At 42.7% G+C, this 25,249-nt stretch overlaps 1 protein-coding gene across 3 annotated transcripts in view; it reads left to right on the forward strand.

Annotated features, from left to right (window-relative positions):
- Window positions 1-15,533: 15,533 nt before the first annotated feature.
- The window catches only part of LOC134612781 (uncharacterized), a 66,419-nt gene continuing 56,703 nt past the window's right edge, over window positions 15,534-25,249 (forward strand). For all 3 annotated transcript variants that reach the window (XM_063457223.1, XM_063457221.1, XM_063457222.1), the window contains exon 1: window positions 15,534-15,707. In XM_063457223.1, coding sequence (XP_063313293.1) covers window positions 15,644-15,707 — 64 coding nt within the window. In that variant the 5' untranslated portion in view covers window positions 15,534-15,643. The remainder of the gene's footprint in view (window positions 15,708-25,249) is intronic.

Raw genomic sequence — 25,249 nt, forward strand, 5'->3', positions numbered from 1 at the left:
CCCAGAAGAAAACAAATGGTATGATGTCGCTGATGGTGCCTTTGGTGCGACTGACTAGGTTTGTCACCTCCTCAAAAGGACGCATGAGCCTACAGGCATTGCGCATGAGCATCCAGTAACGTGGCAAAAAAATTCCCAGCTCCCCAGAGGCTGTCCTAGCACCCCGGTCATACAAATATTCATTAATGGCTTTTTCTTGTTGGAGCAGGCGGTCAAACATTAGGAGTGTTGTGTGACAAGAGCAATCTCGCCACATTGCATTGGAGAAGCCTGGCTGCCCGCCTGCTGCCTTTGGACTATGGCCCTGGGAGTTTGGGCCCTTTAAAAACAGTATTCGGCCATACCAGAGTGTATGTCACTCATTCTGGCCCTTTAAATACAGTGGGGTCATTTGGTACTTGCCCTGTGTGAGCTGTGGTAACCCAGATAGCTATGCCATGGAGCCTATTCGTGTGATTAAAGACTTTGGCTCTATGGCGATTAAACTGTATTCGGTTGGTCTGAGTGCCATTCACCTAATAATGTGCACTCAGACCTGAGCTATCTGGGGATATGTGAAATGTCTGTGTGTTATGTGTAAAATGTGACTTTATGTATTTTAAAGAGTTTTATGTTGTTTTGCAACCATGTGGTTAATGAAGTCTGCCTCTAGTCCTGGATAATTGGATTCCTTCTCCAATTATCTCCAGGGCAGAAGGGATGAAACCAGGATGCATTGTGGGGATGTTTTTTTTGCCATGCTGCCAGGGGTTTTAAAAGATACTTTACTAACTTTTGAACCCCTGGTCTGATTCATGCCAATTTTTAATATGTTGTTCCCCTGAATGGATTGATTGTGGATATGGATTTTTATGTGAATGTGATGTATGGTTTTAGAGTTATGAAAGTTGGGTAAAAAGTATGTTTTAACTGTATGTATAATGGGATTATGTGTCACACTAAGGGGAGGGGATGTGTGGGTTGCACCCGTGATACTATTGGTCATTTTATGCCTCCCCCCGGGTGTGGCCTGTATGTGTTCACTTGTAATAAAAACCAGGCTGGGTGTGCCAGCACCTCAGACCACTGCTTGACCCTCAACACGGAGCCTTGTCTCGTTCTTGGGGGGATTCACTGTATGCTGTTGGAGATCGATTGCTAGGAGTGTAAGCTGATGTCTGCTTTTCCTGTTCGTCTGCTAGCAGCTATTCGTGAGGTCCCAGTTTGAAGTGCTATTTTGTATCCAGTTCTGGAGTTTGGTATTCTGCAGTAGCTGTGCCTGTCTCTCAGAAAGGGGCATATCGCCTAAACGGATTTTAACCCCTTGTCTGCTGAAACGGTCCGTTACATGTTGAATTCAAACGTGTCGGGCTGTCGCAAATCAAGCGCCTCACTGGCATGTTGTTTCGCCGCTGGATATCAGCAAAGTGCGCCATGGCCGTGTAGGAATGCCTGAAATGGCCACACACCTGGCCTGCTTCAGGACGTCCTGTAAGCCTGTGTACTTATGCACAAAGCATTGTACGATCAGATTACACACATGTGCCATGCACGGCACATGTGTCAACTTGCCCAACAATGCCGCCAACAAATTTGTTCCGTTGTCACAAACCACTTTGCCGATATCCAGTTACTGCGGAGTCAGCCACTTTTCCACCTGTGCATTCAGGGCGGACAGGAGTGGTTTTCCGGTGTGACTCTCTGCTTTCAAGAAAGTCAAACCCAAGACAGCGTGACACTGCCGTATCCGGATGTGGAATAGTACCTGGGGAGATGGGGGGGTTCCGTTGATGTGGAGCAAGATGCAGCAGCAGAAGAGGACTCAGCAGAGGAGGTTATGGAAGAGGATGGAGTAGGAGGAGTAGAGGAGGTGGCAGCAGGCCTGCCTGCAAGTCGTGGCATTGTCACCAACTCCTCTGCAGAATCATGCATTCCATGCTTGGCAGCCATCAGCAGGTTTACCCAATGCGCAGTGTAGGTGATATACCTGCCCTGACCATGCTTTGTAGACCAGGTATCAGTGGTCAGATGGACCCTTGCCCCAACACTGTGTGCCATACATGCCATTACTTCCTTTTGCACAATCGAGTACAGGTTGGGGATTGCCTTTTGTGAAAATAAATTTTGTCCGGGTACCTTCCACTGCGGTGTCCCAATAGCTACAAATTTTTTTTAACGCCTCAGACTCCACCAGCTTGTATGGTAAAAGCTGGCGGGCTAATAGTTCGGACAAGCCAGCTGTCAGACGCTGGGCAAGGGGGTGACTTTCTGACATTGGCTTCTTACGCTCAAACATGTCCTTGACAGACACATGACTGTGGGCAAATGAGCAGGAACTGCTCAAGGCGGGAGACTGAGTGGCGGATGATTGAGAGGGGGCAAGAAGGACAGCAGTGGTTGACGTGGCTGAAGATGCTGGACCAGGAGGAGGATGGCGGCTTAGAGTTTGTGTGCTGCTTGTACTCATGTGTTGATCCCATAGGCGTTTGTGATGTGCGATCATGTGCCTACGCAAAGCAGTTGTACCTAGGTGGGTGTTGGACTTCCCACGACTCAGTTTCTTTTGGCACAGGTTGCAAATGGCATTGCTGTTGTCAGAGGCAGACACACAAAAAAAAATCCACACTGCTAAGCTCTGCAAAGACGGCATTCTGGTGGTGGACACAGCATGCGTTGATTGGCGTGCTCTCGGGCTGACTCCAGGGGTGCCGATGCATGCTGTCTGACTGTGCCACTAGCTCTTTGCGACGACCTCCCCCTGCTTCCAACTCGTCTCCTCCTCCTCTCTGTCTCCCCATCTGAACTTTTGTCCTGTTCTTCTTCTTGCCGAGCGGGCACCCACGTGACATCCATGGACGCATCGTCATCATCAACCGCTTCACTTGTATCTGACAACTCAGCAAAGGAAGCAGCAGCGGGTACAACATCATCATCATCACACCGTACGTCCATGTGTGTAATGCTGCCTGCCTGAGACATATCCCTGTTATCTACATCCTCTGGCAATAATGGTTGCGCATCACTCATTTCTTCAAACGGATGTGTGATTAACTCCTCTGACATACCAAGTAAAGCGGCTGTGGTGCTAATTTTGGTGCTGGCGGCCGGCGGGTGAGTGGTATCTTGAGAGGTGCCTGAAACTAAGCTGGAGGAGGATGGTGCGTCAAGGTTCCGAGCGGAAGCTGTAGAAGATTGGGTGTCCTGTGTTAGCCAGTCAACTATGTCCTCAGAACTTTTCCAGTTTAGGGTACGTGGCCTCATAAAACTGGGCATTATTCTAGGGCCAAGGGAATCACAGCACCATGACCATGATGGCCCCTGCGGGGTGGCCTGCCTCTGCCTGTCATTTTTTGGGGGATTAGTGGTACTATGCGTGCAAGCTACTGTGAGACCAGATATGAGTGGCAATGTGCAATGGCAGAGGTCTTCAGAGTACACGCTGTAGGCCTGACACACCCGCTTGAAGACAACTAACTGCTATTCAATCTATAACAGTGAAAAAAAGATTTTTTTTGTAAAGGCACGCTATAGAGACACCAGATATGAGTGGCAAATTACACTTGCTGAGGTTGGCAGAGCACACGCTGTAGGCCTGACACACCCGCTTGAAGACAACTAACTGCTATTAAATCTATAACAGTGAAAAAAGTTTTTTGGTTTTAAATGCATGCTATTTTGACACCAGATATGAGTGGCAATGTGCACTGGCAGAGGTCTGCAGAGTACACGCTGTAGGCCTGACACACCCGCTTGAAGACAACTAACTGCTATTCAATCTATAACAGTGAAAAAAGTTTTTGGGTTTTAAATGCATGCTATTTTGACACCAGATATGAGTGGCAATGTGCACTGGCAGAGGTCTGCAGAGTACACGCAGTAGGCCTGACACACCCACTTGAAGACACCTAACTGCTATTCAATGTATAACAGTGAAAAAAGTTTTTTGGTTTTAAATGCACGCTATTGTGACACCAGATATGAGTGGCAATGTGCACTGGCAGAGGTCTGCAGAGCACACGCTGTAGGCCTGACACACCCGCTTGAAGACAACTAACTGCTATTCAATCTATAACAGTGAAAAAAGTTTTTTGGTTTTAAATGCATGCTATTGTGACACCAGATATGAGTGGTAATGTGCACTGGCAGAGGTCTGCAGAGCACACGCTGAAGGCCTGACACACCCGCTTTAAGGACACTGACTGCTATTAGCTTACACTGGAAAACTTTTTTTCTTTGTTAAAGCACGCTATAGAGACACCAGATATGAGTGGCAACTGTCAAAGTACACTGGCAGGGTTCTGCAGAGCACACGCTGAAGGCCTGACACACCTGCTTTAAGGACACTGACTGCTATTAGCTTACACTGGAAAACTTTTTTTCTTTGTAAAAGCACGCTATAGAGACACCAGCATAGGCGTGCGCACGGGGTGTGCCGGGTGTGCCTGGGCACACCCTAATCCCCGTGGCACGCCTATGTATTGAGACCGGCAGGGGAGATCTCAGGATCCCCCCTGTCGGCTCAAGCAGAGCCGGCGCTATCCGAGCGCCGGCTCTGCTCTCAGCCTCCCCTCACCGGCTCACAGGCAGTGAGGGAGGCAGGAGAGGACCAGCGGAGCTATTGCCAGCAGCTCCGCCGGGCTCCTCTCGCGAGATCTGAGCGTTGCCACGGTCCCTGCGGGGCTAGAGTTCACTCTCCATTGGACCACCAGGGATGGATGGCGGCAGCAGCAGGATCCCCCCTCCCAGGCATAAGGTAAGAAGGGAGGGGGGATAACTGATCTGCCCCCACCTCCACTGGACCACCAGGGAAGGCAGCAGGGAAGGATCCCCCCTCCCTACATAAAGTAAGAAGGGAGGGGGGATATCAAGTAATGTACCCCCACCTCCACCCCCCACAATCACCCACACACATACACAGCACCCACAGACATACACAGCACCAACACACATACAGCACCTACACACATACACAGCACCCACACACACACAGCACCCACACACATACAGCACCTACACACATACAGCACCTACACACATACAGCACCCACATACATACACAGCACCAACACACATTCAGCACCCACAGACATACACAGCACCTACACACATACAGCACCTACACACATACAGCACCCACACACATACAGCACCTACACACATACAGCACCCACACACATACAGCACCCACACACATACAGCACACACACACATACAGCACCCACAGACATACAGCACATACACACATACAGCACCCACAAACATACACAGCACCCACACACATACACATCACCCACACACATACACAGCACCCACACACATACACAGCACCCACACACATACACAGCACCTACACACATACACAGCACCAACACACATTCAGCACCCACAGACATACACAGCACTTACACACATACAGCACCTACACACATACAGCACCCACACACATACAGCACCCACACACATACAGCACACACACACACATACACAGCACATACACACATACAGCACCCACAGACATACAGCACATACACACATACAGCACCCACAAACATACACAGCACCCACACACATACACATCACCCACACACATACACAGCACCAACACACATACACAGCACCAACACACATACAGCACCCACACACACATACAGCACCCACACACACAGCACCCTCACACACATTACACAAACAGCACCCTCACACTCACACAGCACACTAACAGTACCCTCACAAACACAAACAGGACCCTAACAAACACAAACACACAAACAGCACCCTCACACACAGTACATTCACAGCACCCTCACAAGCACGCACACACAAACACCCTCACCCACATAGTACACTACCAGCACCCTCACACACACATCACACTAACAGCACCCTCACACAGCACACACACAGCTTTGTGTGTGTGTGTGTATATATGTGTATATATATATACATACATACATACATATATATATATATATATATATATATATATATATACACGCCGCGTGTGCTTGTGCTTTAGGGTGCACACCCTAATGCAATAGGCTGCGCACGCCTATGGACACCAGATATGAGTGGCATCTGTCAAAGTACATTGCCAGGGGTCTGCAGGACACCCGCTGAAGGCCTGACACACCCGCTTTAAGGACACTGACTGCTATTAGCTTACACTGGAAAACTTTTTTTCTTTGTAAAAGCATGCTATAGAGACACCAGATATGAGTGGCAACTGTCAAAGTACACTGGCAGGGGTCTGCAGGGCACACGCTGAAGGCCTGACACACCCGCTTTAAGGACACTGGCTGCTATTAGCTTACACTGGTAAACTTTTTTTCTTTGTAAAAGCACGCTATAGAGACACCAGATATGAGTGGCAACTGTCAAAGTACACTGGCAGGGGTCTGCAGGGCACACGCTGAAGGCCTGACACACCCGCTTTAAGGACACTGACTGCTATTAGCTTACACTGGAAAACTTTTTTTCTTTGTAAAAGCACGCTATAGAGACACTAGATATGAGTGGCAACTGTCAAAGTACACTGGCAGGGGTCTGCAGAGCACACGCTGAAGGCGTGACACACCCGCTTTAACCCCTTAAGGACACATGACATGTGTGACATGTCATGATTCCCTTTTATTCCAGAAGTTTGGTCCTTAAGGGGTTAAGGACACTGGCTGCTATTAGCTTACACTGGTAAACTTTTTTCTTTGTAAAAGCACGCTATAGAGACACCAGATATGAGTGGCAACTGTCAAAGTACACTGGCAGGGGTCTGCAGGGCACACGCTGACGGCCTGACACACCCGCTTTAAGGACACTGACTGCTATTAGCTTACACTGGAAAACTTTTTTTCTTTGTAAAAGCACGCTATAGAGACACTAGATATGAGTGGCAACTGTCAAAGTACACTGGCAGGGGTCTGCAGAGCACACGCTGAAGGCGTGACACACCCGCTTTAAGGACACTGACTGCTAATAGCTTACACTGGAAAACTTTTTTTCTTTGTAAAAGCACGCTATAGAGACACCAGATATGAGTGGCAACTGTGAAAGTAAACTGCCAGGGGTCTGCAGGGCACACGCTGAAGGCCTGACACACCTGCTTTAAGGACACTGACTGCTATTAGCGTACACTGGAAAACTTTTTTTCTTTGTAAAAGCACTCTATGGAGGCACCAGATATGAGTGGCTTCTGTCAAAGTAAACTGCCAGGGGTCTGCAGGGCACACGCTGAAGGCCTGACACACCCGCTTTAAGGACACTGACTGCTATTAGCGTACACTGGAAAACTTTTTTTCTTTGTAAAAGCACGCTATAGAGACACCAGATATGAGTGGCAACTGTCAAAGTACACTGCCAGGGGTCTGCAGGGCACACGCTGAAGGCCTGACACACCCGCTTTAAGGACACTGACTACTATTAGCGTACACTGGAAAACTTTTTTTCTTTGTAAATGCACGCTATAGAGACACCAGATATGAGTGGCAACTGTCAAAGTACACTGCCAGGGGTCTGCAGGGCACACGCTGAAGGCCTGACACACCCGCTTCAAGGACACTGACTGCTATTAGCTTACACTGGAAAACGTTTTTTCTTTGTAAAAGCATGCTATAGAGACACCAGATATAAGTGGCAACTGTCAAAGTACACTGCCAGGGGTCTGCAAGGCACACGCTGAAGGCCTGACACACCTGCTTTAATGACACTGACTGCTATTAGCTTACACTGGAAAACTTTTTTTCTTTGTAAAAGCACGCTATAGAGACACCAGATATGAGTGGCAACTGTCAAAGTACACTGCCAGGGGTCTGCAGGGCACACGCTGAAGGCCTGACACACCCGCTTCAAGGACACTGACTGCTATTAGCTTACACTGGAAAACTTTTTTTTGTAAAAGCACGCTATAGAGACACCAGATATGAGTGGCAACTGTCAAAGTACACTGCCAGGGGTCTGCAGGGCACACGCTGAAGGCCTGACACACCCGCTTTAAGGACACTGACTGCTATTAGCTTACACTGGAAAACTTTTTTCTTTGTAAAAGCACGCTATAGAGATACCAGATATGAGTGGCAACTGTCAAAGTACACTGCCAGGGGTCTGCAGGGCACACGCTGAAGGCCTGACACACCCGCTTTAAGGACACTGACTGCTATTAGCTTACACTGGAAAACTTTGTAAAAGCACGCTATAGAGACACCAGATATGAGTGGTGGCACTGACTGGGCAAATGGGCACAGTATCCACTGTGAGCCTGACACAGAAGCTGGCAGGCAACTAACTGCTATTCAATCTATTACAGTGAAAAAAAAATATTTTTAAATGTCAAGCATAAGCTATTGTGAAAACAGATATGAGTGGTGGCACTGGGCAAATGGGCACAGTATCCACTGAGCCTGACACAGAAGCTGGCAGACAACTAACTGCTATTCAATTTATTACAGTGAAAAAATGTTTTTTCTTTTTAAATGTCAAGCTTAAGCTATTGTGACACCAGTGAGTGAATGGTGGCACTGGGCAAATGGGCACAGTATGCACTGTGAGCCTGACACAGAAGCTGGCAGGCAGGCAACTGCAATTACATTACACAGAAAAAAAATAAAAAAAATAAGGCAGACTGATGTTCTAGCCCTAAAAAGGGCTTTTTGGAGTACTGTTCTTACAGCAGAGATCAGATGAGTCCTTCAGGACTGTAGTGGACACTGAATACCCTAGCCTAGCTATCAATTTCCCTATCTAATGAGCAGCAGCTACACTTTCCCTCCTCTCACTAAGCATGCAGCTTCAGAATGAATCTAAAATGGATGCTGGGAGGGAGGTGGGAGGGTGTGGAAGGGAGGGTCTGCTGCTAATTAGCTGGAATGTGTCTGCTGACCGTGAGGCACAGGGTCAAAGTTTGCTCAATGATGATGAATAGGGGGCGGATCCAAGCGCCCATGTGTTCGCCCGTGGTGGCGAACGCGAACACGCTATGTTCGTCGGGAACTATTCGCCAGCGAACAGTTCGGTACATCACTAATAGGGGACACAGACACTAGGGGATACTGGAATACGAGGACACTGGAAGACTAGGGGACACTAAGACACTGGGAACAATCCATCTTTTATTCAGCAGAATAAATGTAAGTAGTTTTTTGGTGATTTTATAGAATTTTCTCTTAGGTCACTCCTTGTGATTTACACGCATACATATTTAATTATGCAAATTAGTAAGGCCGGTATTTTTTTCCACGAAAGGTGGCAACCCTAACTATCCTTTACATACTCTTGCTTAAGCATGGAAACTTTAGAGGGATGTATGGGAACAAAACTTGTGTGGACTGGCTGACAATGAAATTAGTTAAGGTAAAGCTGACTGTGTGCACAATGCAAATACTCTTGCTGTTTCAGTCTCTCTAACACTGTGGCATGTTCCCTTTCTTCTGCACTCACTACATACCGCTTTTCTCTGTCCCAGACTATATACCAGGAGTTTCTGCCTGCTAGTAAGGAGGTTAGTAGAGGAATGAACCAACGAGTGCTAGGGGACAGTCCATAGAAAGTGTGGAGCGAACTCATCATTAGACGCATTTATGCCAAGCTCAGGGTGCTGTCTGCATAGTGTGCCCTTAGTTGGCCAGCATGCATGATTGGCAGGCAGCCTAACATGCATTCATGCCAGGCTGGCCTTCCAATTCTTTAGACAGACACGCCTTTTGCCACTTCTGATTACATGATTTGCTTCAGTGGCCCACTTTTTTACCCCGTCCATTGACTGCCTGCTTCACTGGACACTGCTGTTAGAGGTATGGATTTACTTGAAAGATGAAAGCATAAATTCGAGTTTCCCTTCAGCACCACTTCCGCCAGATACATGACGATTGGTAGGTATGACTGGTTTAGTGTTTTTAGTCGATAAGACCAAATTAGGCCCATCATCATTGTCAGCACCAGGCCCACTGGGCTCTTAATCTGGCCCTGCTAAACAAGTATGGTTTATTTGGAAGGGTTGCCTGGAGAAACCCTCTTCTCTCTAAAAAGATCATGGTATTATGGAATTGGTTTCCAAAGTTGTATCTGAACAAACCACAAGACCTCTGGAACAATGTCCTTTGGACAGACAAGACCAAAGTGGAGATGTTCAGCCATAATGCACAGCGCCACTTTTGGCAAAAACCAAACACAGCATATCAGCACAAATACCTTATACCAACTGTCAAGCATGGTGGTGGAAGGCTGATGGTTTTGGGTTTGTTTTGCAGCCACGGGATTCCTGGAACCATGCAGTCATTGTTTCAACAATGAACTCCTCTGTATACCAAATTATTCTTGAGTCAAAAGTGAGGCAATCTGCCTGGCAGCTAGAGCTTGGCTGAAATTGGGTCATGCAACAGGATAATGATCCCATGATCCCATCACATCAGAAAATCTACGACAGAATGGCTGAAAATAAAAAGATCAAGGTATTTCAATGACCCAGTTAGAGTCCAGACCTCAACCCGATTGAAATGCTGTGGTGGGACCTTAAGAGAGCTGTGCATAAACAAATGCCAGCAAACATCAGTGAACTGAAGCAACATTTTAAAGCAGAATGGACCAAAATTCTTCCACAATGGTGTGAGAGACTGATAAGTCATATAGAAAATAATTATTTCAAGTTATTGCTGCTAAAGGTTGTTCTACATGCTATTGAATCATAAAGTGTACTTCGTTTTTCACACATGGCTTTTCCATTTTAGATTTATTTATGTAATATAAATCATGACACTGTGTTGATTTTCATCTTAGGCTGTATTTACCTAATTATAAGACCTGTGAAGAAGCAGATGATAATGTGTCCCGATATGCAAAACCATAGCATTCAAAGAGTATGTATTTTCTTTTTCCCATGACAGTGTGTATGTGTATGTGTATATGTATATATATAGCCATACAGGGCAAAAAAAAATTCAGCCCATGCATTTAAAGGCAGAGCAGCCCAGTAAGAGGGGGCTGAAATAGAGAGGGGACGTATCATGTCATCATCAACAATGACATGCTCACCACCTCAAAGTGAGTATGTTAATTCCCTGTTCCTCCATGGAATCTCCGGCGCAGAACCCTGCTGAAGAGCTCTCACGTGGAGTAATGCCCTGTGTTTATTTTACACAGCACAGCTCTGCATTTCCGGGTGACTTGTCTCTGGTGTCCATTTAAGAGGGATACCAGTCCAGAGGACAAAAGTGGGGCATGGCCAGTAAAGGGTGTTGTGCATGTATGGGGAGGCTGTCTGTGATGCTGCATTTAGTTAAAGGCTAATTGTGGGATTGTGGGATTGTGGAGTTGCATGTATGTAGAGGTGACTGTTTGTGGTGTAGTGTGTGTGTAAAGGAGTCTGTGGTGTACTATTTGTGGCTAGGGACTCTAGTGTGTATGTGTTTCAACTGAATGTAAAGTGTATGCATCCAGAGGCTGTATAAATTGTGTGTGTTTGTGTGTGTGTGTGTCTAGTGGTGGTAAAGAGAGCGAGAAAGCATGTGTGTGTATTTAAAGTGTTTCTAGAAGGTGTTGTGGGCTTGTATGTGTATAGTGGCTGTTGTGTGCATGTGGGTGTATCTTGTTGTGGGCTTGTATGTGTACAGGGACTGTAATGTGCGTGTTTATATATAGGGGCTGTAGCATGTGTGCAAAAGGTAGTTTGTGTTTGCATATGTACTGTAGTGTGTATGTCCAGGGACTATAGAGTATTTGTGAGTCTAGAGGGTATAGTGTATGTGTTAGTCCATGAGATGTAATGTGTTTCTAGAAGGAGTGTGTGCATCTAGGGGCTGCAGTGTGCGTATACATGTATTTAATCTACATTGGCAACAGTGAGTTTAGGTGGGGCTGTTTTGTGTGTGTGTGTATGTGTATGTATAGGGGGCTTTATTGTGTATATGTGTGGCTGTTGTGTATGTGGGCATAGGGGTTCAGGCTGCAGAGTGGAAGAAAATATAAAAAAAAAATATATATATATTAGTTCTCCCCTCCGTTTGTTCCCTTTGGCTAAGGGAGTCGGCATCAGGGGGACATTCCTGGTTGTCCAGCGGGCTCAGTGCGCTCTGGTATACTTACTTCAGATGAGCTCCAGCTTTACTGAGAGCTTTGACATGGGAACCAGCGACAACACTCTCAGTGACCTGAGTTTGCGAGAATATGGCTCCCAGCCAGAGGTGAGACTCCCTGTGCCACTCTGATCTCCCCACCATCTAATGAAGATGACAAGAGTTCCTTACATGTTTAGCACAGACAAGGAAATGCTTGGATCCAAGGAGATGCTTGGATAAAGCAATTTTAAGTCTCATAGAATATAATAGTTTTATTTAAAAGCATCTCACCAAAAATAATGGGGGTTTAGTTACATTATATGATCATACATTGCATAAGCATGCCACAACGTCAATGTACTACATTCTTGGCAGGTTCTACTCTAGCAGCCTAATGCCTTGCTCTTGGTTTATATTCTGGGCCTCTCCATGTTTGTTTGAGATCTCCAATATCCCTCTGTTATAATTTACTATCAGTGCCACAGGAAGGAGCACATAGCACTACTTCTGGCTGCAACAATAAAAGTGTTATTTTATCCAGTGGTACTCAGCTAGTGAAACCTTACACACGGTAAGGAGTACCAATGAAATAGATTTTTGTTATGCTTGAAATTATTTATGTGGTTTCCTGACAAAAAATGTTTACTAATTGAATTCACTAGAGATTTACACCAATTAGTCAATATTTTTTATGATGTAAATTTGCTGCAATGCCAGTTTCTAACCATGTGCTTCTAAGTGAATCTAGATATAAGTACAGTATATATGAAGAGAACACTAGGCAGAACTAGTGCTCTGGAAAGGCAGAACATGAAACTCAAATCACTACCGCGAAGGAAATACCACCACACAGGATTGTCATGTAAAATCATGCTTACAAATATAAACTGAGATTCACAAGTTGCATTGGTATATAATCTTTAATCAATCAGGACGTCTACAGGTGAGTATGAACTTTTTATTTTTGCAAATTGTATTTATTTATCTTTTTAGGTTAGTTGGGACCATACTTGGAGACCCCTTGTCACTTATCTATTGTAAGAATGCACTCCCTTATAATGTCTCATTTAGTGCGCCTACCTACGCAAGTATAAATAGAAAATGAATCCAGGCACTCCAAATGAATTCCAAGAAAAAGGCAATTTATTGGAACCAGCAGCTACAAAGCGACGTTTCATCCCCTAAGGGTCTTTATCAAGCTTGATAAAGACCCTAAGGGGTTGAAACGTCGCTTTGTAGCTGCTGGTTCCAATAAATTGCCTTTTTCTTGGAATTCATTTGGAGTGCCTGGATTCATTTTCTATTTCTACTATTACATTTGGTCCATTTTGGTACTGGGACATATCCAGTGAAGCACCCTGGATTCCTTGGCAAGGGGTGGAGTGCACTTCTATCAAATTTTTACATGTACCTACGCAAGTAAGCATCACATCAGTTTCACACCCTAAGATAACACTGCCAGCGTTTCTAGCATCAGACCGTGTAGCACCACAGCCACATCATGACTGTATTGATGCAAACTCACATCGTTGCCGATGTCCTCTCAAATTTTAAGGGTGCAGCTGTCAAGGCCTATATATTCTCTATATCTGTTCATTGCCCTGTTGGATTTCCTTGTGATTCCAATAGCACGTTCCTCGTTTTGTGATATTCTGGTTTCTCGATTTGGCTTATCTGACTATTCTATTATTCTAGACTCCTTGGCTTCTCGCTGTTGTGTACTTCTGGCATTTTTGACATTGCTTTGTGTCTTAATGTTGCTATTTTGCCTACTACAGACATTGCTTTAAGTATTGCCACCATAAGGTTTGGCAATATGTTGCGATCCTTTGTTTATCTCTTTGGATGGTATAGGTTTAGGCATTGTGTGGGGTTGTTATACTTACCTTTATATTAAATAATTGATTAACCACTTAGGGAACAGGAAATGCACAGATGCTTTATGGGTCATATATAAAAAAGGTTTAGTCCCTTTAGGAATTTTTCACTTAGGACCCAAAAGAATTGGCAACTCCTAGACCCTTTTTGGGCTATTTATGAAAAAGGTGAGCATCTCCTGGGTCTTTCGATGACCTTAATATATAATACTCTCAACTAAACTTGTGAATAGCGAAAACATTTGTTTTAACTGACCCACTTTGTCCAATATAAAAGGTGGGTCATCCAAATTTCATCCATGTAATAGTTTGGCTCGTCCAAATTTAATTAATTAAAATATGGAAAAGATATTCAGATTAACCAAAAGGACACGAAAAAGAGTCAATCAGTTACTGCTAAATATTTACAACCCAAGGGCTAGAGAAAGACAAGGTTCCATTTGCCAGGCCTCTTCTTGATTCTTGTTTCATTACACTGTATTATATTATTATATTTTTGTTTATGGCCCATTCTGTGTCTTGGCCTCTTTTGATATGTGAATTAGTATTAATATTCTCTACTGCCCCACATTTGTGATGATCTGCAGAGTAGTCATATATGGCACGTGGTATTCAGAATACTGGTTCGCTTTGGCAGCATAGGTTTAAAAAGAGATTACAGATCTCTTGCAATTAATTTACAAAAATAACAGTCTCACTGAATGAGAATTGCGTTGCGTCTTGCAAATTATTTTTTTTTTTCGCAATTGCACTCAATATAACCCATACAAGTAATCAATTGTAAACATAATTTGCACTCGTTTAAATTCACACACTTTTTATGAGTCTCAGAAAATAGAGCACTGTATTATATTATTTTTTTTATTTATTATTATTTTTTTTAATCTTTATTACTTGAGAGAGACAATCAGTAATATAACTGCTGCTTTGTGAATTAAGGTGACAGAGAACCTTTAAATATCAAGATACACATCATCCATGGTGATTATTATTGTATGCAAATATGCAGATTTCAAATCATTATTTAGAACATTATTTCTATGTGAATGATCAATATCGCTGACACCAGCAGAATATGCTCCAGCAATTTAATAAGGTGAACTCTTCCCATCGTAATAGAAATCTTCCTAGTGGCATCTTATTTCAATAAGTGTCCATTTATTTAACTGACAAAATAACATATTTCATTAAAATTTTATTTTGTGTGGATGTAATGCATTTACTATAAACTTCTTGAATATAAAATGTGAACTGTTCACCTTATGTAAATATTTCAATTAGCTTAATATTAAAGTCAATGTTGCATTTTTCCATCTACAGTAGTATACTTTGGAAGTCTTTGAAGGGTGTATTTTTCCATATACAGTACATGTTTTTCATTATGGTTCTTGCACAGTTCACATTCTTTAAATACTATCACTCTGGTTAAAATTAAAAATCTTTGATTAGAAATACATTTTAAAGGTGCTTGTTAGACGTCCATGCATTCTCTTTGAGGTGTAATATTCTCTCTGGTATTTGGAAGCAATCTGTGATTTTTTGAGGATGGCAGATATGGGTAAAGCTAGAATGTACGACTTGAAGAAGAGTCAAATTTCATAGTGTGCTCTCACTACATAGTGACCAGAGAATTATATTTTCTGTTCAGTGGGTTGAGCCGACGCTCAATTGCATGAAAGCAATTTCAAACTATCCCATTTCACAGCCAACATTTTCTTCTCGATTTCCAGGATTTTCTTGGATTAAATCATGAAAACGCCTGCTTTTAACTGCTTTGCTTTTATTGTTTTATTTGCTACTGATGGAACAACAGGTGAGTCAGTATCTTTAATTCAATGATTAATGCATGACATTTTAATATATAACAAATTGAAAAAAAAACACGTCAGATTTCATAAAAACTGTTTAGTAAAAATATATAACAATATTTCTATTTAAAAAATGTATTTAAAAAAAATTATAACAGAAAACCTAGTCTATGATAAATGATATCATGTAAGCTAACTAATATAACCAGTGCTCTATTTTCTGAGACTCATAAAAAGTGAGTGACTTTAAACGTGTGCGTATTATGTTTACAATTGATAACTTGTATGGGTTATATTGAGTGCAATTGCGGGGAAAAAAATGAATTTGCAAGACGCAACGCAATTCTCATTCAGCGAGACTGTTATTTTTGTAAATTAAGAACTGTAATCTCTTTTTAAACCTTTGCTGCCAAAGTGAACCAGTATTCTGAATACCACGTGCCATATATGACTACTCTCCAGATCATCACAAATGAGGGGCAGTAGAGTATATTAGTACTAGTTCACATATCCCAAGAGGCAAAGACATAAAATTGGCCATAAACCAAAATAATTACTGAGAAGGATAGACAAGCCCATGGAATAGTAGTGTCAACATATACTTCCAAGCACAGAACCACATAATCTTGCCGGTATGTTGGTGTATAACATGCATGGCACATCCAGGCTTAAAATAAAATATGGCAAAGAAGACATATAGTATTATGTACCTTATCATTGTCTATTAATATTACCTTATTAGCATATTTTGCAATGTTTTTTTTGGTCAATAATGGGAATTTAATTTATCGTCCACTGAAATGCAACACTTAAACAAATACATGACTATTACGTCATAGACTGAAACTGTGTTTTAATGTAGTAAATGCATAAGATTGAATTGTCTTAACAGAGTAAGAGGTTACTCTGCTTACTGAATGCCAGTTTTCCCATAAACTTCAAAAGAGGAATTGCAGAGTAAACTCTTACTATTCTAAAAGAACCAAGCCCCAACCACCTAGATTATTTTTTAAAGATAATTCTTTCACCTCTTCTGCATTTTGCAATAAGTTCATTCTGTGTAGAAACTGACCCAGATCTCTTTGAAAGGATGCAGTTGATCTCTATCTATATTAATTTATTGGGACACCGTACCCAGGTACATGGATTGTTGTGTGTTGATGATACACATATCTATGATTCCATGTTAGCTGACATGATACCACTATAGATAACTCTTATGAAGGTTTATCAAGTATTTTCATGAGGGTGGGCAAGACCTGCTGAGACTCAACCTAGGCAAGACTGAAAGTTAAATTAAGATGTATGCCTTTGGCAGTAAGGTTTTTATTAATAGTGTTCTACAAATTCCTGTGTCAATGTTGCACAAAGTTTGGATCTTATTTGGGTGCATTATTCATATTCATAAACAGGTGTCAGATGACCCCACATCAGGTTGTTACTACCCCAGAATCTAATGGCCAGAACAGGATTAAGCCAAAAAGAACCCAGTTGGTAAACCCCTGTTCATGCCTTTTTAAAAAAAAAAAAAAAAATATGCCTGGGTTTGAGAATGCCCTTTACGCTGCTTTTTACTGCTGCTTTGTATGTCTGCACTGGCTTTCAAAGTAGTTGAAGTATCACCCGAACAGCATTTAAAGCAATGTATTGCGGAAGCACGTAACCTTAAAAAAAACATCAGACCAACAAAATCAATGTGTCTTTATGTCTTGTCTAATATATTTATTAATATAATTAATATTATAATGACATATACACAACAATATATGAACTGTTGTAAAAAAAAACAGATAAATAAGTGAAATACACATAACAATTATAGTTTTCACTATAAATGAAATAAGTAAAGTATGTACAGAAGGGAAAATAAAGTCAAATAATAAGTTATAACATGGTATCAAACATAAAGTCAGTAAGTAGAACAAGCATTCAGTCAGGGGGGAACACGGTTAAAGTCCATAATGTGTCTTTAAACTACAATAAATGTGTTTAGAGATCAGCCTGTGTAAATAAGATACTTTGTTGTTCCTCTAAATTACAATATTTATTTTAGTTTAATCTAATTTTTAAGCATGCTTAACTTAAGCTGTTTCAAATAGTTTAATCTGCTTTCTTTTGTAAATCTTTACTGTATATGTAATTTATATTTATTTTCAATAACGGAAATGCAGTTTTTTATTTGGTAGTGCTTTAACATTAACAAACAGGGGGCGTGTCTGGCTTCCGGTGTGAGCGGCCGCATGGAGTAGGAGCTCCGGCGTTAAACCGCCCTGAAAGCTACAATTCAAGCTACCCAAAGCGATAACTCAACAGATTACCTTACCCTAACGTAGCAGAACTTCGGTGTAGGAAGTATGTCTTATCCCAAGCAGCCGAGAACTCGAGAATCGGCCAAAATAAAGAAAAAAGAACGCCAAGTACTTACCCAAGATGGCGGCGAGGAGACAGAAACTATGTCGGACGGTGCTTCCGATCAAGAGTCAATCTCTTCCAAATATACAGACTCTCCAGTAACGGAGAAGAGTCTCCATAAAATGCTGCAAGAGCTGAGAGCTACCATAAAAGCTGATTTCCAGCGTATTGACAAAGAATTGCGGAAAGAGATTACAAGCCTGGGCGACCGGACTAGCCACCTGGAGAATAAAACAGGCGACCTATGCAATGCCCATAACGAAGTTGTGGACAAGCTCCAATCATTATCAGATGAAAATGAAGCACTGAAACTGAAGCTGGCTGACCTGGAGGACAGATCCAGGCGGCAAAATATCAGATTCCGGGGTATTCCCGACGACATTTCCCACGATGCTCTCCCAGCGCATATTCTTTCTATTTGCAAGGCCTTGGTCCCGGACTTACCCGACTCTGCATGGGCATATGATCGTATGCACAGACTCCCTCGACCGTCTCGTTTACCTCCTGAATCGCCCAGAGACGTGATAGTAAAATTTCATTACTATGTACACAAAGAATCCCTATTGTCAGCAGCGAGGAAAATGGCGAACCTTCCAGACCCACACACTGCAATTGCTTTATTTGCGGACTTGTCTGCTGCCACCATGGCGAAGCGCAGAGAATTTATCACCATTACAAAAACTTTGCGGAACAACAATGTGAATTACAAGTGGGGTTACCCTACAAAGTTGATCGTCTGGAGACAGGGAACAACCCGTGTTATCAACGACCCTAAAGAAGGTATGAAGACTCTCTCTGAATGGGGACTATGGCGACCAACAGGAGAACATCAAGTGGCATCCGGGGAGAGTTCTCCGAAGAAAATCCAAAATGAGTGGCACATGGCAGGAGCCCGAACCACAGTGAAATGAACTTTTACAGCCATCATGCACCACATATTTCGAGCAATATTGGTATAGTATTCCATTTTATGCTCAACAGAGGTTCCTATCCTGTATGTGAACACCCACCTGTTAACTTATTGCATATACCAAGGCTAAATCTTGTTACAGGGACATAGAAATAAGAGTAAAAGCGAATGTAAGCATTTTTCACCCTGTCCATATGATTACAACTTCCCTCATTTATTTATTTCTTGGTCGGAAATAGTAATCACTTTGTAGGCCTTGGGACTGAAGTTACCATTATATGATATGTCTCACTATATTGTCCCTTTAGAAGGCGTACAGACGCTTAAGTCGATCCGCACCCTTGGCCATGCGGAAGGTTCAACTTTATGCATAATGTTCATGCTTTATTTATATTGTTTTATTCTTCTAATGCCGTGATTAATGTAACATTGGCCCTTTCAATGTGCTTTGTGTGTGCATGGGCCGCACCGCGACTCACGTAAACTTTAGACCTAACTTTAAGGCTCAGCTTAGTTAAAAAGCCACCCTGACCAATACAACCTAATGATTATACCTACTCCGTACTTAGACCAAAGTTAACTTGTTACTTTATACTGTAGTTTGTCCCAGGTTTATTTGTTGTGGCTACCAACTGCACTCTATTCGAATCACTTGTTATGTTGATGTTTAAAAGTGCTGTTTCCTAACATGAGCAGGGCGCGGCATATCCGCCACGATACTACTCGTTAGAAAACTACGTTCTCTCTTTTTCTGCTTTTGAGTTATACAACATCAGGACGGTAGGAGCTCCACGTTCCCACGTTCCCACCAACTTTTCAGGTCACCTCTTGAGTGCATCTTTCGGTGAACTCTATATGACCCTTTCTCATCTCCTTCTAAATGGAGATAATTGTATATACTTGTGTTTGCTGTTTCCCTTTATCTTTTCCCTCTCTCCCCTTTCCCCCGTAATTTCCACACTCTTATACATGTTACCAAAGGATGATGCATTCATCATTATTGGCTTGCGAGGGAGGCACAAATACAACCCGATCACTTCGCAGGGCGGTTTATCTGTAAAACAAACATTCACTCAAAGTACAGTTCAATATTCTCATCTGCCCATCGGACGTTACGGTCATGTCATTAGCACTTTCTCTACACTGTTGTTGGTATGACTCGTAATACAATGAAAATTATGTCCCTCAACGTCAAAGGGCTTAATAGTCCAAACAAACGGCGGCAGCTGTTACGAGACATGCATGCCTCTAATGCAGCAATCGTTTGCTTACAGGAAACTCACCTCCAAAAGAAAGGCCCGCCTAGGCTATACTCGCCACGTTACCCAACTGGGTTTCACGCACATGCACCAAATAAAACCAAGGGAGTTGCCATATTCTTCCACTCAGATTGGGCTTTCTCATTGTACAAACAATACGTAGACCCAGCGGGTAGATTACTAATTTTAGTGGGTGAAATGAACGGAATAAAAGCTACAGTAGTATCCCTATATGCACCTAATGAAGCTCAATATCCTTTCTTAAAAAAAGCCTTTAATAAAATCTCCAAGCTTAAACAAGGACATTTAATAATTTGTGGCGACTTCAATTGCGCCTTAGACCCCCAGTTGGACACTCAACGCACGCATAAAAAACCCCCCACTAAGACATCTATACAGAACGGCAAACTATTTACCCATCTTCTACATACATCTGATTTATATGATGCCTGGAGAAATTTATATCCTACGGGCAGAGATTACTCCTATTTCTCACACGTCCACACGACTTACTCGCGTATAGACCTTTGCATCATAGACAAATCTACTTTACCACATCTGGTCAGCCAAACAATAGGCCAACGCACCTGGTCCAACCATGCCCCAATTGAAACCACCATCGAGATCCCGTACCCCGCCAAAGGTCGGGGAAAGTGGAGATTAAACGAATCACTTTTAGACTGTCCGGATAACCATAAAACAATTGCTGCTGAATTAGACCACTATTTTCAGACTAACTCTACCGAACACACTTCCGTTGAAACACAATGGCTTGCCCATAAAGCAGTCATTAGGGGTGCATTTATAAAACTGGGCTCAAAAAACAAAAAACGCATCCAAAACTCCATGGTTCAGCTTACCCAACAGCTGGAATCATTGGAAAAATCCAATAAAACTTCCCCCTCGAAGTCCATATCCAAACAAATAGCCAAAATACAGGAGGCCATTCATCATCTACACGCAGACGACTATATTAAGCACGCTCGAAAACTGAAACAACATTTCTACCATATGGGTAATAAAGCCGGTAAATTGTTGGCGCGCCAATTAAAATCTAGATATATCCAGACTAAAATTCCCTATATTACATCCAAAGACGGAGTGAAATTGTTTAATCCTAATGATATTGTTAACGAACTATCTCACTATTACGAAGACCTATATAATCTGGGAAAACACACTGACACGCACACACCCACTATAGGAGAAATTAAGCACTTTTTAACACATATAACTCTCCCACAGGTCACATCGCAGCAAAACGAGTTGCTGAGCACACCGTTCACGACCGAAGAGGTTGAATCAGCTATCCACTCCCTCCCTAAACATAAAGCCCCTGGCCCTGACGGCCTCTCCAATTATTATTACATTAAAATGGCATCACATCTGTCCCCTCACATTACAAACATGTTCAATGCAGTCCAAAAATCTGGGTCTTTCCCGCAAGAAATGTTAGAGGCATTCATCATAACTCTACCCAAACCAAATAAACCCCCTACGATCTGTAGTAACCTTCGGCCGATCTCACTCCTAAATGCTGATGTTAAATTATATGCCAAGATCATCGCCAACAGATTGAAACCTTTACTGCCCAATCTAGTCTCAGAAGAACAGGCAGGTTTCGTCCCAGGTAAACAGGTAGGAGACAATACCAGGTATTGCATAGATATATTAGAATGGGCCATGAAGAAAAAAGTGCAAGGCGTTTTTATGGCATTAGACGCTGAAAAAGCGTTCGATCGCCTCAATTGGTCATACATGGAAAATACACTATTGGCATTTCAATTCTCCAGCCCCTTCATTAATAGCATTAAAGCCCTATACTCAGCGCCCTCTGCCAAGGTGTTCAACACCGGCTTTCTCTCTCGCAGTTTTCCTATAACTAATGGGACTAGGCAAGGCTGCCCCCTGTCAGGCTTACCTTGCTGGGAGTCCAACATGCAGAGATAAAAGCTCACCCTTGCATTTAGACACAGGCCGAGGTGGTCAAGGTAGAACTCACCTGGCCTGTGAATCTGTGCACGGGGGCTGTGCAGGTGAATGCTTGTAGTCGCAGTACAGACAAGGAAATCCAGGAGAATAGTCGTAGGTAAGCCAATGGTCAGAGGGTGCCGGAAATCAGGGGATACGAGTAACAAGCCAAGGTCAAAGGATGCCAGAATTCAGGAGATACGAGTCACAATCCAAGGTCAGGAGAATACTTAGCACGTGGAGTAGCAACTCTCTAACCAGAGTCATTGAACTGACACTGCCCTTAGGGAGGAGCAGTGTCTTATACCTTGATGATTAGTATATCAGGTTCAGCTGGAGAGTGATCGACAGGTCTGAGCCAGGTGAAGTCCAGCCCCTTAGTGCTGCAGGCAATACAAGATAAAACAGGAGTTATCCCAAGTCCTGAAATGGCTCAGATGTTAAAGAGCAGGTTCAGAACTGCCAAGTATACAGGTTCAAATCCCTCTTCGGGCAATAAAAGGGTGACCCCGTCTGGCAGTCTGGAGGTCTCGGTGTGAATCCTGACACCCCCTTTCTCCCCACATTTTCATCCTCTGCCTGGAACCACTGATCAGAGCGATCAAACAAGATCCCTCGATACCTGGCATACTCACGCCGGCAGGTGAAAAGAAGGCAGCACTTTTCGCAGATGATATCATGTTATTTCTTACCGAACCGTCTCATTCAATTCCGCATGTTATAAATAAATTGCTAGAGTATGGCAAAATATCGTACTATAAGAACAACATAGTTAAAACACAAATTCTTCCCTTTAACATGGATACGCAGCTGTTAAACTCACTTCAAGCCCAATATACATTCGAATGGCGCAAAACTTCTATCTCCTACCTAGGTGTCAAAATAGCTCGATCAACGAAACAAACTATCCTAGAAAATCACGAAGTGGTACTAGCAAAAATCTCAAAACAAATTGCATCCTGGAATGGGGCAAATGCCTCCTGGATAGGCAGAATTAACTCCCTAAAAATGATGGCTCTACCGCATATCCTATATCTATTCAGAACATTGCCTATAGCCCTTCCTAATGCCCTGCTAAAACGTTTTAAAATGACCTTAAATGCTCATGTATGGAAAAAAAAGCCCCCGAGAGTATCCTTCCGTTCCCTGTGGTACCCCATTAAAAAAGGTGGCCTTCAAATTCCTAACGTTAAAAACTACTATATAGCGTCTGCTCTAGCTCAAGGTATAGATATAATGACACTCAAGTCGACACCTGTGTGGCTGGATCTGGAAATTAAATGTGGTACTTCAATCCCCCTGAGTTATAATTTATGGTCAATGACACATCCAACATCCCCAACCATGTTGTCTACTACGACTTTTTTATTGAAATCATGGCAATCTTGGAGCTCATTGCTGGGGCCCTGTTCAGAGCTACTCTTCGTGGCTCCCTTGCAGGCACTCACAGCTATTTCCCCGGACTTGCCAGTATCACGCTGGGTCTCAAGCGGTATTTCACATGTGTCTTCTTTATATACAAAGACAGGTTTAATGTCATTTCCTACCATACAAAAACTTTTCCAGCTGCCACCAAAAGACCTTTTTGTGTACTTACGTTTGAAACATATTCTGCAATCCAGATCCATCAAATACATCAACCCACGAGAGTGGAGTAGGCTAGGGCACTTGTGCTTTGTGGCCCGCCAAAGCACACCCTCTGTAAGATCTTTATCCTTTTGCTACTCGTCCCTATCATCCAATCCAGACGAGAACAAATTGCCATACATGGTCCGATGGGAACGAGACCTAGGTGAAATATTTCCCCTATCTACTTGGGAAACCGCTATTACATACACTAAAAAATCTTCACAATGTGTTACTCACTGGGAAGCCTATTTCAAAATATTAATGAGGTGGTATTTGACTCCTTCCAGGTTAGGATTAATCTATCCAGGTTCAACCCCTAACTGTTGGAGATGTGCCGATCCCAATGGTACGTTGAAACATATATTTTGGGATTGTACAGCTCTACACACGTTTTGGGACTCAATACGGCTTTTGATCAAGTCAGTTAGTGGTCACGATATTCCACTCAAACCAGCCAGTTACATGCTCCATTTATTACCTGATTTAGGCGACCTCTCATCAAGAGCAGCGGTACTAAACATTCTGGTAGCAGCGAAAACTAGCATAGCCACTCATTGGAAAAGTGTAAAATGTCCCATAGTTCAGGAGGTAATAAACAAAGTCAACTCCACTTATGTCTTTGAAAAAAAGTGGGCAATGGGAAAAAACTTGGATTCCTTTAATGTAATGTGGTATAACTGGGAAGCCATTGGTAATCCGTATTCGATTACGGACTTCACGTAATTTCTGGTATTAGAGTGTTATTCTATTCTACTCTACCCTATTCTCTCCCCCTCATCTTCCTTTCTCCTTGTTCATCACCCTATTTAAGTAAAAAAAAAAAAAAAAAATTTTGTTATTGTTTACTCTCGTTCAGTCTTTGCAACGTGCTCTGGAGAACTAAGTAACTGTTAAGACAAATCTGGTTGACAGCCAGATAGTCTTCCTAGAGAGGAAGCGAGGTAACGGTAATACAGCCGTAATAAGTATTTCAAAGCACGATCAATAATTAGGCCATGTGAATTGCTCACCCTGTTCTGCAGACTATAAGTTCACTATGAACATCATTAGATGTCAGATGCCTCCTGTAGAGTATATTTTCCAACTTGAAACGTCATTGAGTTTCACATGACAATATTGTAACTCTCTTCGGTCTACAACTAAGACAGAGTGATATAAAATATTGTAATTGCAAGTTAATATTGTTTGTTAACCTCGCTTTGTTGTCATACACTGAGAATTTACAGTCACCACACTATATACTGTTAATCAATATGTATCTTGTATTGTGCGTGTACTCCTTTTGTCAATTCATGTAGTCTCTGTATGCATTATTGTTTCTCACTACAGTACTGTTGTACTATTGATGTGATTGTTCTTCCCTTGC

The sequence above is a fragment of the Pelobates fuscus genome, chromosome 5 (genome assembly GCF_036172605.1).
Source record: "Pelobates fuscus isolate aPelFus1 chromosome 5, aPelFus1.pri, whole genome shotgun sequence".
Taxonomy (NCBI): Eukaryota; Metazoa; Chordata; class Amphibia; order Anura; family Pelobatidae; genus Pelobates; species Pelobates fuscus.